The sequence below is a fragment of the Myotis daubentonii genome, chromosome 11 (genome assembly GCF_963259705.1).
Source record: "Myotis daubentonii chromosome 11, mMyoDau2.1, whole genome shotgun sequence".
Taxonomy (NCBI): Eukaryota; Metazoa; Chordata; class Mammalia; order Chiroptera; family Vespertilionidae; genus Myotis; species Myotis daubentonii.
The window spans coordinates 82,322,371-82,336,329 of record NC_081850.1 but is presented as its reverse complement, the minus strand read 5'-3'; the positions used below and the strand labels follow the sequence as shown (position 1 = coordinate 82,336,329).

The following is a 13,959-nucleotide window of genomic DNA, read 5'->3' as shown; positions in this document are numbered from 1 at the left end:
GCGGCTGGGAGTCCGAGAGCAGCAGCCCCTCACGCCCGTCCCTGTCCCCCCAGTGAGGGCAGCCCCTCACGCCCGTCCCCCGCCCCCCCAGTGAGGGCAGCCCCTCACGCCCGTCCCCCGCCCCCCCAGTGAGGGCAGCCCCTCACGCCCGTCCCCCGTCCCCCCAGTGAGGGCAGCCCCTCACGCCCGTCCCCCGTCCCCCCAGTGAGGGCAGCCCCTCACGCCCGTCCCCCGTCCCCCCAGTGAGGGCAGCCCCTCACGCCCGTCCCTGTCCCCCCAGTGAGGGCAGCCCCTCACGCCCGTCCCTGTCCCCCCAGTGAGGGCAGCCCCTCACGCCCGTCCCTGTCCCCCCAGTGAGGGCAGCCCCTCACGCCCGTCCCCCGCCCCCCCAGTGAGGGCAGCCCCTCACGCCCGTCCCTGTCCCCCCAGTGTACTGCCAGAACTTCGCGCCCAGCTTCAAGGAGAGCGAGATGAACGTGATCGCGGCGGACATGTGCACCAACGCCCGCCGTGTCCGGAAGCGCTGGCTGCCCAAGATCAAGTCCATGCTGCCCGAGGGCGTGGAGATGTACCGCACGGTCATGGGCTCCTCCGCCGGCGTGGCCCTGGACCCCGAGTTCCCGGCCGCGGCCGCGCAGGTGTTCGAGCAGCGGCTGTACGCGGAGCGCCGGGGCGACGCGGCCGCCATCGTGGCCCTGAGAACTGACGCCGTGAACGTCGACCTGGGCGCCCCGGCCAACCCCCCCTTCGAGGCCGGAGAGGAGGCGGAGGGGGCCGGCTCCGTCATCCAGGAGGTGGCCGCGCCCGAGCCGCTGCCCCCGGACGGCCAGAGCCCCCCGCAGCCCTTCGAGCAGGGCGGCCCCGGCTCCCGGCCCCCGACGCCCGCGGCCCGGAGGCCTGACGGCGCCTACGCCGGGACTCTGTAGGGGGCCGGGCGCGGGGACAGGACGTCCTAGCTGCTTGCATGCGTTACTAATACAAACAATGTGATCGAGCCACTCACCTACTGAACGGCTGTTGCCTGAAAACAATGTGACTTCTATTCTGCTTGTATTTAAGGTTCATGAAGGAGACAGACCCACTCGGGACACTGTAAGCAAGTAGGCCCCTGGCTGCCGCCCCGACGGCCGGCCCCTTGACTGCGCGGTCGGTCTCCACGTGTAGCTTCACCCCCTTCTCAGATGGGACCTGCCTGAACCCCCGCCCCTTCCCGCCCCTCTGCCAGGACGAAGCCAGGGACCTGCCCGCCCTCTGCGGCCACGGCCGGGGCTGGGCCCCCCGGGCCAGACGCCTTGTGTTTCCTTCCTCCTGCGACGGGTCAGGCCGGCCTGGCCCGAGTGCGTGTGGGAGGGTGACGAGCCGTGATGGGCCTCGCTGTCCCGGGAGAGGAGAAGGGGCTCCTGGCTGGACCTGGGCTCGCCCCAATGCCCCCCGCCCCCCCGCACCTGGGCCCCTCTGGCTCCTGCCCGGCTGCCCGCTGGCCTGTGGGCGGGGCCGCCCCCCGGGTGCCGGCCCTCGGCCTTGTTAGGATTCTGTGTGTGTGGTGTGTGTGGGGGGGGTCTGAAGTCAGCTGAGGGGGAGGCCACTCAGGGGCCAGCCTGCAGGTGGGGGGCCTGCTTGGTGAGGCAGGAGCCAGGCTGGGGCAGCGTGGGGCCCCCGTGCTGTGCTCCGACCCTTGGGGGTGCCCCACGCTGAGGCTGCGGGGGTGGGCAGTGAGCACGGGCCGAGCAGGCAGGTGGCAGGGCGCCCGGACAGCAGGTGCGGAGGCTCAGAGGCCGGGGAGGGCGGCGAGGAGGGGCCCACGGGGTCGGTGTGCTTGGGGCTGCGACGTTCCCTCTGCAGTTTAGTTGCTGGTTTGGGGAAGGAACAGGGCTCCTGTGGCCGCTCACCAGGGCCTCCGTGTCCGGTCCAGGGGCTGCCTTCCTCCCCGGCCCCGGCAGCGCTGCCAGGTGCCCTGTCCCGGCTCCGCCTCCCCGGCCCCTCCACCGTGTGTGACTCAGGACCCCCAAAGCCAAGGCCCCCCAGCGCGGGGGCACACGGGGTCCTGGGGTGGGGGAGCTCCTTCCCAGGCTGCACGAAGCCCCCCAGCCCCCAGCCCTGCCACATGTGTGCCTGGCCTCCAGAGAGATCTGACGGCTTCCGGAAGGGGTGGGCACCTGGGGGCGGGACCCTGGGTGGGCAGCCGCCCGGAGCTGAGCTCGGTCCCTCCACCACTGTCCCACCTAAAGGGGCGGTGGCTCTGGGGGCTTCAGACCAGTCACCTGGCCTCTGCGCCCCCTCCCCACCCGCCCAGCCCATGAGGGACCAGACTTGCGTCCTCCTGGAACGGAGAGGAGGCCGTACCCTCGGCACCTCAGGTGGACTCGGCCCTGTAGGTGGTGGGTGAGGCTGACCCCCCATCTCCCCCGGAGTTTCCTTGATTTGCTCCCCCACCCAAATTTGCACTTTAATTTGACCCTCCCTGGGGACCCTCGGGCCCACCTGTCCCGGCTGTGGACAGAGGGCCCCCTCTGTCTCCCCCTCTCTCCCCCACCCCAAAGCGGGCACGGCCGCCCGCCCAGGGCCAGGAAGGGAGGGTGCGCTGCCGGCGGTGGCCACACAGAGAAGGCCTGGCCGCGGCTCAGGCCAGCACAATGTCCGTGACCTCTGCCCCTGAATCGTTTATCGTCCGTCTGCTTTGTTGTTCTGGGTGAGGAAGGCCCGGGCAGGTGGAACTTGAATCATTCAATGTGAACGGGTCTGAGCTCTCCCGGCCCCGGGCGGCCAGGCCGCGCGTTTTGCACTAGTGTCCCGCGGTGGGCGTGGGTCTGAGCGGTGGCCGGCGGGCGTGGCTGATGATTGTATGTGCTGGCGCCCCGCCCCGAGCGCTCCTGGGGGGCACGGCCTGGCTCGCGGGGCCTTCCAGAGTGCCTTAGCACCTTTGATCCTTTCCCTGTGACCACACCTGCCTCCCCTCCTCTGTTTACACGGCGACTCATTCCTGTCCTGTCGGCTGACCCCAACCCCCACCCTGTAGACGGAGAGACGAGCCACTCAGTATCTGTGAGAAGCTGCGCCTTCACCCCTGAGCTTGACTGTTAGCGACACGCATCGGCCACGCGTCTGTCAGAGTCCTAGCGGCACCTCGAGGAGGAGCGGGCGCTGATGTGTGTCGGGGTGCGGCGGCCGCGGGCCTGGCCGCGCCCCACCCTCCTGCAGGAGGCGGCTGGGGTGGTGGAGGGAAAGGTCCCTGGGTCCCACGGGAGGGACCGGCGATGGGACGGATGCTGTGAGCGCGGCGGGGCCCGCCCGGCCAGCTGCCTCGGTACTTGAATTCTGTCTTGTGTTCTGCACTGTGTCTGGCCTCGGCCAGAGTTCTCTGTGGTCACTAACTGTGCATTGGATCCTGTTGTCTTACTTGCCCTGACTGTGGACGCCGCCGCGGGCGTGAGGCGGGGAGAGCCCTCGGGGGAGCCTGCGGGTGGGTGGCCGGGCAGGGCTCCTGAGCCTGGTGCGCTCCTCCTCCAGGAAAGTTCCTTCTGTGTTTGTGTTGAGAGCTGGGAGGGAGACGGGGAGGCCGGGGTCCCTGGGAGGGACTCGGGTGCGGCCCTGGCCTGTCCCCAGCGGGTGGCAGGATTGGCCCAGGGCCGGCCTCCGGCAGTGGCTGCTGAGATTCCCCTTCGACGGGTGATTTTTATGGCAATGTCTTGCCATAGGGAAAGGCCGATTACCCACAAACCACCTGAAAACTAGGAGAAAGCCTGTTGCCTCGGCCACAGTAACCCCCCCAATCCCCCCACAGAACGGGGGTGCAGGTGCCCTGAGCTCTAACTGCTGCTGCCGGGCCCGGCACCGGCCGCCTCCACACGGCACCCCCACATGGCACCGGGGACCGAGGCCGCGAGGGCTTGTGCACGCTGTTTCTAACCTGGCGAAGGTTTTGGGCTGTTTGTTTGTTTGTTGTGTTTCTTTGGGGAAAAAAACCTGAAAAGGAAAGTTATGCAGAATCTAAAGATTCCGATTGGACCACCTGCTCAAACTCTGATCAGTCGCTTCCTTGTTCGCGTTTTGCACATGACTGTAATTTTTATGTCCACAGAAGCCAAAACTCGCAATACTATTTTTAGCAGAAAAAAAAAAAAGAACTCAGTGTAAAGTCGTATAAATATTTTTGACTTGAGTCTTTGGATGGCACTGGGTGCAAACAGACCCTCCATCCTCCGGCGGGATGTCTGGGGCAAAGACTTTTCCCGGGTTCGTTGGCTGAGGCTGGTGTGGGGTGTGGGACGCCGCAGCCCTGACCCTTAGCCACCAGTAACCAAACCCGCAGGCCGTGCTGGAGGGGCGGCTGCAGGGGGGCACCGCTGCTCCCCCCGGCCTCAGACGCTCGCTTTTTTTTTTTTTTTTTTTTTTTTTTAAGAAGGAGGAAACCTTGGTTCTCGCTGCGCCAGGCTCCGGGCTGTCGCTTCTTAGCCGTGGCTGACGCTGTACCAATAACTCCACCCACAGACACGCCCGCCGGCGACCACCCGGCCGGGCTCCTGGTGGGCGTTCGTGACAGACAGACAGAAGGACATGACTGGTCATTGTAAAGCGCTTTGTAAAGTTCACATTTACAGAATAATAAAGTCAGTTCAAACCCGCCTGGCCTGGGCTTTGCTTGGACGGGTGGGTTGAGGGGGGACGCGGAGAAGCCAGGGAGGGGGCTGGGCTGCCAGGGGCAGAGTGACCAGCTGTCCGAGCTGCCCTCAGGCCCCGGCAGCCCCGGTGAGGGGAGGCTCGCTGCCCACTGTCCACACCTGGCCGCTCTCCTTTCCCCCCACGTCTTCTGGGGGCAGGGGCTGCCGGCAGGATGGCCTGGGGTCAGGGCCTGCGTGAGGGCCTCCCTTTCCTCCTTTTTTAAAATCCTCACCCGAGGACATTTTCCATTGACTTTGGGGGAGAGTGGAAGTGAGAGGGAAAGACAGAGAGAAACGTCGATGTGAGAGGAACACATCGATGGGTTGCCTCCTGCTCGAACCCCCACCAGAGCCTGGGCTGGGGAGGAGCCTCAAACCAAGGTATGTGCCCTTGACCGGAACCGAACCCAGGACCCTTCAGTCCACAGGCCAGCGCTCTATCCATCGAGCCACACTGGCTGAGGCTCATTTTCTTCTCTGCGAACTGGAAGAGCCACCTCACCTGGCTCACCTGCCCGCCTCCCGTGCCCAACCTCCTGCTGGGTCAGGCCTGCCCCCGGGTGGACCACGGGGGAACTGCAGGTGGGTGAGCAGGTCACCTGGCCCTGCCAGCCCTGGAGCCAGGCGTGGACTCCACCTCCCAGCTGCTGAGGAAGTGTCCCTCTGCAGGCGGGGTGGGGTTCTGGGGTTCAGGCCTGGCCCCTCTCCTCTGCTGGAGCCACGGGGTCTGCCTGAGCTCCCCCTGGGCCCTGGCGGCCACGCCTGGCATTGGGGTGTTCGGTGGGTGTGGTCGCCGGCCCTGCATTTGCCTCCCGCAGTGGACACCTGCCGGCAGGGCCTCACTCCCTCTGTCCCGGGAGGGTCTGGTCCAGAGGGGCCACCCCCACCTGGCCTCTCCCCCTTTCTCAGGCCTCGCGGCTCCCGGTCTGCGAGCTGGGATTCACGCTGCTTGTTTCGGGGGCAGGCTCTGGCGCTGCTTTGTGGGGGCTCCCCCCAGGTGAGGGGTCCCCTGGGAGCACGGAGCAGGCACGGGTCTCAAATGGATGGACATGGTCACGAGAAGGGCCTCTCACCACCGAGAGGGGACTCTGCATCAACGGGTGCTGGTCTGGGGCCGCCCTGAGCCACCCCTCCCCCAGGAGGCCCAAGAAGCCTGTCTCCCCCCCCCCCGGCCCCCATCAGCTCCCCGCCCCCCAGCTTCCCACCCCCCGCCCCCCACATCCACTCAGCCGGGTGCAAGCCCCTCCCCTCAGGCCTCGAAGCCGGTGGGCAGGGTGGGTTCCGGGTCACCCCCCGGGCCCGTGGAGACACCAGCCGCTGGGCCATGGACAATCAGGAAGGCCCCTCACAAGTCCCCGCCGGGCAAGCTCGGCCCCTCTGCGGTCAGGGCAGCTGAGGCCCACGTGTGTGGGGGTGGGGGCGGGTATGTGGGGCGTCTTGGGCAAAACCCAGGCCTCCTGGGTCTGGGAGCGGAGCGGCCCCTGCCCTGTGCTCCCAGCTCCCCGCCCTGCAGCCTCCGCAGACACTGGCTGAAGCTTCAGAACCTGCCCTGGCCCTGGAGCCCCGCCTCCCCTCCCCCAGCCTTTGTGCTGCTCGGGGAGGAGGGTGCTGGGTCAGCAGGACCCAGAGCCCTTGGTCCTCCCTCCGGGCCTTGGCATGGCGGCCCCCTCCTCGCCCGCCTCCTGGGTGAAAATGAAGGCCCCGCTCTCCACCGTAGGGCCATGGGCCAGGGCGGGATGGGGACCCCCAATCCGGAGGCACTGCGGGCAGAAAGAGGTCCCTCAGGCTCAGGGCTGGGCTGCAGGGTCCTGGGGCTGCAGAGAGGAGCGGGGTGCAGGTGCTGGGCCTGTCTCTCCACCGCCAACTCGGTGCCCTGCTTCAGCCCCCGTCCACCCCAGGGGAATGACCGCCCGGCTCTGGGTCCAAAGTGGGGCGCCAAGGCGGGACCCCTCCCGACGGCCACAGCTGGTGGAGGGGCTCTGGGCGGAGCAGGTCGGCTGCCCGGCCGCTGGGGCAAAGCAGACCTCAGGGACCTGCTGCCCAAACGCCCGGAGGAGCCGGCGCCCCCGGCCCTGCTGGAGGCCCCTGACGGGCACAGACGTGATCGGGGCGAGAGCTCGGCAGTCCAGCTGCATCCAGTCGGCAGGGAGGCCCGCGGTGCCCGCGGCTCGCCGGGTGATTGGGCTTCTGGGCTCGCAGGGCAGAGGCGGCTGCAGGCCTCGCTGGAGTGGAAACCGATCTGATGAGGGAGCAGTCATCACCGTGAGAACCGGGCGATCCCGGCAGAAGCCGGCTCCGCAGAAAACAACACGGAAACTTTCCGAGGGGATGCCTGCGGGGAGGGGCTCCCGGGGGCGGGGGCTCAAGGAGGAGGGGCCGGGCCACCCACACAGCACCCCCGGACTCTGCGTTATTCCCTGCGTGGCCTTGGCGCGTGCTGAGCCCCTCTGGGCCTCAGTTTTCTCCTCCATAGAATGGGGTCATACAGGTGCCGCCCCCCGGCACTTGGGGGCCTGGAGGGGCCGTGTTTACAAAGACACGCTGGTGCGCGGTGCATAGAGCACAGCTGGCGAGTGCGGGCCAGGTGGGCTCTGCTCTGGCGGCAAACACTCAGCAGGTGGCTCTGTACCCGGATCCCAGAAAGCTGGGTCCGCAGCCGCAGCCAATGACTCGAGAGGTAAGGAGGTGGGTGGAGAAAGCCCTGTGGGGGGGGGACCCTGGGCCACTCTGAACCCCGGCTCCTCTTCTACGAATGGAGCAGCAAATCCCACCTGGACGCTCCGTCCTCCGTGCTGGGAGCAGGAATGTGGTGAGTCTGCACCCTCAGGCCTCACGGGCACACAGGTTGGCTCTGCTCTGCTGCCTCCTCCCCCCGGTCCCTCAGAGCCTGGGCCCGTCCCCGGGTGGGGAGGGCTCCCTGGGTGGGCCCGGCGCCTGCGAGAAGCCGAGTTGCTGCCCCCAGTTCTGCGTCCAGGGCCCAGGGTGGGAGCGTTGGGGGCCCCAGGCACCACGATGATGCGTGGGGCACCCTGGCCGTGTCGAGCGTGGGAGCGGTGGACTGTGGTCAGGGGTCAAGGAAAGGCTTCCTGCGAGGGCCCGCGTGGGCGCTGAAGGACACCTGGGCAAGGACAGGCCTCTGCGCCGGCCGGAGAGGGCCCCCCACCCCCCCCTCCCGGCTCTGGGCTTGGTCAGCCCAGGAGGACAGCTGTGGGCGTCGTCCCGGCCGCGCCTCCTGCGCCACTGCGTCACGTGCTCCATGCATTTGTGTTGAGAGAGCGGAGCAGATGGTGCAGTAACACTTTAAATTAAGGATTCTAAACGCACATTAAATTTAGACTTAATAAGACAGTTACTGTATGGAAATTAGGGACCCACCGATGATCCTCACGTGTGAGGCCCAATCCCCTCCGCATTCCTGGAGCGGCTTTCGCGTGAGCGCTCGGAGGGGCGAGGCGGGCTCCCAGCTCCGCCTGGCGGGACCGTCCGTGTCCGGGGCCCTCACCGCAGGGCCATCCTGGCCGAGGCCATGGCCTCCTCCGGGCGGCTGCCGGCCCCGCTTGTGGATGAGGACACAGGGTGGCCAGGAGGAAGGCACCTCCTCTCCCTCCATGCCCCCTCCATGCCCTCCCCACACTGGAGCCGCCTGGGTTCTCCTGTGGTGCCCTCACTGTACCCCCACAGGCACGGGGGTGGGGGGCTCACTCGGGGAGACGGAGGCACCCGGCCCTCCCTCGGTGGGAGACGGGGGCAGCGGGCACCGCCATACAGCGCGATGGGGCTTCCACAGAGAGCAGTGCCAGCAGACACGGGGCCAAGCGGCGTTTGCCCACATTTCTTCACAGGCGAGGGTGCCCAGCCCAACCCAGCCTGGCAGCCGCCTGGGAGGGCGGGTTGAGAAGAAACCCCTCAGAGGGGTCACGGCCGGACCCCTGATCTGTCCCAGGGCCCAGCGCGGACCATCCCAGAAGTGGGGGGGGGCGCCCCAGGCAGAGGGCGGGGGAGGGGAGCTCCCACCGCTGCTCTCTTCTCTGCTCACTTCTCTGTAACGGGGTTGCCGCAGGGGAAGCTGTCGCCCGCAGTCGGCAAACACCCCTTCCCGCTCCTGCCGCCGCCTGCCAAGTGCCTCCACCAGCTTGGCTCCCAGGCCTCGCACAAGCTGCCGGCTGGCACAGGCTCCTCGAGGCCTCCCCTGAGCGGCTGGGAGGCTGTCCCCAAGCGCCCCGCCTGTCCCAGCCTCTCACCCCCTCATCCCCCCCCCCCCGACACTGCAGGCCCCGGGGCCCCCGGAGGGATCGGACACGCTCCCACCCCCTCGGCGCTGGCGGGCAGCTTTGGAGGAATCAGACCCGGGTGGCTGGAGCATTGGGGAGCACTGAGGAGCCCCAGGAGGGAGCAGTGCCTCAGAGCCTGGGGGCCAGGCCACCTCTCGAGGTCAGCACGGGGCTGTGCCCGAGACGCCACCGCTGTTGGGGGTCACCCGTCCCTTCAGGAAGGGCATCAGCACCACCGGGCTGGCCCCTTGGGCCTGAGGTCCTGGCTCAGTCAGGCCCCGTCAGACCCTGGGGTCCAAAGTGGGGCGCCAGCGTTCCCTGCAGCCCAGACCACAGCTGGCTCTGCACCCGTCTCCCGGCCCTTGGCTGGAGCAGGGGGAGGTTTAGCCCCCAGCCCCACCGGGAGCCCCCAGGCCTGGTGCCTGGAGCCCCCACCTCCAGGCGGCTCCCTGCTCGGCCTTCAGGACTGGGCTGCACAATTTAAAATTAACAACTGTGCCGTCTCCTCTCATGGCCTCATAATTAAGCGTCTCTTCCCGATTATTGTCAGAGAGTGATTTGTTCTCTGGCAAAAAAAACTCAACCTGCTTCAGGCGGGGCCCGAGAGGGGGGCCGGCTCCCCTGTGGGCCTGCGAGGCCCTCTGCCCGGCTCTTTGCAGACACCCGAGGGCTGGGAGGTGGCCCCCGACCTTTCTGTCCGTGTGTAGGGGTTGCCAGGCAGGGCTCAGTGACACAATGTGGATGGTTCCTGGGTGCTGTGCCCCCCACGTGTGTACACACATGCACACGCACGCACACACATGTGCACACACGCGCGCACACGCGGCACATTAGATTCCCTGGCTGCTCTCAGGGCTGGGGAAGAGCCTACCGGGGGGCCTTTGGGCCGGTTTAGTCTTGGTTCTTCCGCCAGGAACCCCAGTTTCTCCACCCACAGAAAAGGGGTGATGCCCTGCCCCCTCCCCTGCCTCCTGGGGGGACAGAGGACGGCGTGCTGAGGCCTGCAGGGGTCTGAGCCCACTGGGCCCACGGCTCCACGCTGGGCGGAGCTGTTGAGGGTGGTGGGTGGGGCTGCGCGGCCCGTCCCGCGTCTGCAGGTGGCGCCCGGGAGAGGACGCGCCCTTTCCCCTCGAACGTGTGAAAAGTTAGGGTCAGAACGTGCACAGAGAGATCTTTGCGAGGGAGGGACAGCGGGAAATAATGAGCCACGCAGGGCATTTGGTCAAACATAGTCTCTAAGCAGAACCGGCTGTGAAGCTATGGCTACAAGCCGTTTCCTGCAGAAGCAGTTAGACGCGGGCCAAGGCGCGCGCTTACTCCCACGCTCACTTCGCTCCGGGTGGCGTGGCAGGCCCCTGACTGTGCGGCATGACCTCCACGGGCACACGCCGCCCAGACGCTCACGGGCACGCGCGGGACGGCCCAGCACAGGGCTCACCGGGCATCCAGGCCGGCAGGGACAGGGGCCCGGGCTCGGGGGCGGACGGCGTGTCCGGCAGACGCAGGGGAGGGCCCAGCGGAAGGGGAGGCTCCGTCCGGGGTGGGGCAGAAGGCAGGGCTGTCTGGGGCGGGCTCGGAGGTCAGAGGCTTTGAGGTGAGGAGTCAGACACAGGCCCCGATGAAGAGGACAGCCCGGGGCTCAGGGGGTGCGGATGGGGGGCGGGCCTGCTCCCGCTGGGACCTGGGCGAGTTCTCTGGGCCTGGGAGAGGGGCCGCCCCGCGGGGTGAGCACGCTGTGGGCCTCTCCTGGGGCCTCTCTGACAGGGCCTGGGTCGGGGCGGGCACTGGGCTGGTGCCTCTCCTAGGCCTTGGCCCCTTGAAATGCTCGACCCTGTTCGACCACTTTTCAAGGTTTGCTTTTCACAATAGATATACATACATTATATATAGTATTGATTTCAGAGAGGAAGGGAGAGGGAGAGAGGGATAGAAACATCAATGGTGAGAGAGAACCATTGGTCGGCCGCTCCTGCACGCCCCACACCGGGCACCGAGCCTGCAACCCGGGCCTGTGCCCTGACCGGGAATCGAACCCAGAACCCTTCAGTCCGCAGGCCGACGCTCTATCCACTGAGCCACACCAGCCGGGGCTGTTCACCCACTTTTGTTGGGGGCTCTGGTGCCCGCCTTCCCAGGAGGCCCCTGAGCACCGGGGAAGCGGCTATGAACGGCCATCGTGGGACCACAGGACCTGAGCTCCTGCCTCCTCTCTCCCTCCGTCTGTCTCCTCCAGCCCCAGTCGCTTCTCAGCCGCCAGACTTGGGGTGACCCCCCACCCCCCTGAAGCCCGGAGACACTAACTCAACTCCAGGTGAGGAAGCCGCACGGGGCCGGGGCTCTTTGCCCCTCCTGTCTCCCTCTCCTTCCACCTGGAGGTCAGCCTGCACCCCCCGTGGGGTCCGTCCCCCTCCGGCGCCTGCTTCCTCGGGCCCAGGTCGCTCCTGCCCAGCAGGGTGGCTCAGGGTCCTGGCACACTCCCGCGGCCCCTCCTCCCTCCAGGGCAGGGAGGGAGGCCACGGGGGGTGCGGCAAGCGACCCCCCTATCTTCTGTGGCCTCCACCAACGAGGCTCCAGTGGAGCTGAGACAGGCCCAGCCTCACACCTATAACTTTAAATTAAAAACCCACGCGTGCTCATGGGCGTCCCCCGCGGCCCGCTCAGCCCCGTAAAGATGATATTATGGCACAAGCCATTATGCGCCGCGCTGCCTGTATATACATTTCTAAATGGCTCGGCAAACAGCAGCCTGCTTACGGGCAGGGCCGGGAGCCGGTTCATTTGGGGTAACAAATGGCCCTTGATTTGATTTTAAATGCAATGACAGCCGAATTTATTTCTTATTTAATCACTTCCCCGCGCTGCTGCGAGCGGGCGATATTAAACTGCCGCAGCGGCTCCCGCGTCAGCGCGAGGCGGGCGCGTAGATTATGTTTATGGGGCCGAGCGAGATCGCCGTGCGGAGCGCGGGACCCGAATGGGCGTTCGGTCATTTGTACAGACGCTTATATCATGGCCGCCTCCTGCTCCCAGTGTCTCAGTAATAAACACGCGGGCAGCGTGGGTCTCTGCATCACAGACAAACCGTCGTGATTCCGTAGTAAATACTGCTATGACTCCCGCGTTGTCCGCGGGCTCGCGTGGATGGAGTGGGCCGCCCTGGGCTCCGTCCACAGGCGGCCAGACGCCTCGCCAGGCCCTGAGGACGCACAGCTGTGCGGCACGTGCTAGGGCCCTGGGCGTCCACTCGGGGGGTGCAGGCAGCAGCCTCCCAGCTCCCGCTGTGTGTGAGGGGCGGGTGGCTGGTCTGGGGTTCCAATGGCTCAGGGGCATCCCCAGGCGGCCAGTCAGTGGCGGTGGTGGGAGGGGCAGGAGGTGGTGCCCGATGCCCGGAACCCCGGTTCATACTCCGCGCAAACGAGGCAGCACCCGCCATTCCCTCCAGCACCCAGGCCCCTTCCTGTCCAGGCCACCCCCCCCCTCTCCTCCCAACCTGGCCTGGGGATGACAAGGCCCTCCCCCCAGGGCTTCCCAGTCCCCGCCCCGGAGCCTCCCGACAGAGGGGGACCCACTGACCCTGCGTTCAGGGCCCCTGCAAGCCGGTGGTCGGGGACCACCCCTGCCAGGCTGAGTCTGTGGCCCCGGACAAGCCCCACCCCTTGTCCTCACGCCACCTTCAGGCCTGGCTCCGACCCCAGGCCCTGGGAGGTCACCAGGTGCAGCTCCGCAGGGAGGTGCTGGAGGCGCAGTCTGAGGAGGCCTCCTGGAGGAGGGGCCGTGGGGAAGGCCCTGTGTCCCTGTGAGGAGGCGGGAAGGAGCCAGCCTGGACGTGGGGGGGCTGGGAACGCGGAGGAGGGCAGGTGGAAGGGGCAGGTGCCGGCTCAGAGCTGGAATGGCCGCAGGGAGGGTGCCGCGGGCTCCCCATGCTGGTTGCTGGTGGGCAGCCACGGACACGCCAGGGGACGGCCACACACTGAGCTCGGCACTGGACACTCAGAGTGACAGGTGTCCCCTGAGAGGCGGAGAGGGGGGCAGGGCCAGCATCACACCCGAGTCAGGCCGGAGGCCAGGGCCGGCTGGACTGAGGCTGGGGGTGACCACGGCCCAGTCCCGCCTGGCGGGCCGCGGGGCCAGGCTGATGCCCTGGGCTCCTGCACCCCAGCCTCAGGGTGGGCGGGACCCGTCTTCATTGCTTCTTTCGCCTGCAGGCCAGAGGTCCGGGGCCTGGGCAGGGACAGTGTGTCTGGGGGGGCCGTGCCGGCGAACCGGCTGCTGCGGCTGCAAGTGCCCTGGGAGGAGGAGGGGGCGGCAGACGCCTGGCCGGGTCCCAGGGAACACGGTGTTCCCACCACCTCCTTGGCAGGGGCCCGATCTGAATGCGGGGCCTGTGCCAGGCCCAGGGCCGGTCCAGCGATGCCAGGCTGGGGGAGGGGAGGCTGTGAGCTCCCCAGTAGCCCCCCCCTTAGTTCCGTGGCCTGGGGAGGTCCCCCCAGAGCAGAATCGGCTGGATGAGGGGCCCCTCAGAATCCCCCCGCCGCCCTGAGAGTTCTGGTCTTGCTGGTGGGGGTGCAAGGGGGAGTGGTTAATTTCTAGAAGCCGCCTGATGGGCAGCACCCCATCTCTGTGCCTCTGTTTTTCCGAGTCAGTTGGCCTCGTGCCCCAGGTGGGAGGGGTGACCACGTGAGAGACGGCAGGGCACAGCCCAGTGGTGCCTGCACTCTGCTCCCCCAGGGCCTCCCCCACTGGCCAGGTGGCCCCAGAGACTGGACACCCCGGGGCAGGAGGGCTGAATGGCCTGGGCACTCATCCTGCCTCCACTCCCCGATGGCCACGGCCGTGGGACCAGGAGGGACCCTCCGTCCTCCCCCACGAAACAGGATGGACGCCTGGCTCCGGGCTGACGGGCTCCTGTGATCTGGCTGCACTCTCAGCCCAAGAAGAAGGGAAGACGGCTGAGGCACGTGCTCCCTGGGGGCTGGGGGGGGGGGGAGGGCTCCAGGCAGCCTGGGTGCCCGAAATGTACCAGGTCCCAG

The 13,959-nt window shown here is 67.5% G+C and overlaps 1 protein-coding gene across 4 annotated transcripts in view; it reads left to right on the top strand.

Annotated features, from left to right (window-relative positions):
* NACC2 (NACC family member 2) overlaps positions 1-4,124 on the top strand; it is a 57,099-nt gene extending 52,975 nt beyond the window's left edge. For all 4 annotated transcript variants that reach the window (XM_059658672.1, XM_059658673.1, XM_059658670.1 and 1 more), the window contains one exon: positions 430-4,124. In XM_059658672.1, the coding sequence (XP_059514655.1) occupies positions 430-926 (497 nt within the window). In that variant the 3' untranslated portion in view covers positions 927-4,124. The remainder of the gene's footprint in view (positions 1-429) is intronic.
* The last annotated feature ends 9,835 nt before the right edge of the window (positions 4,125-13,959 follow it).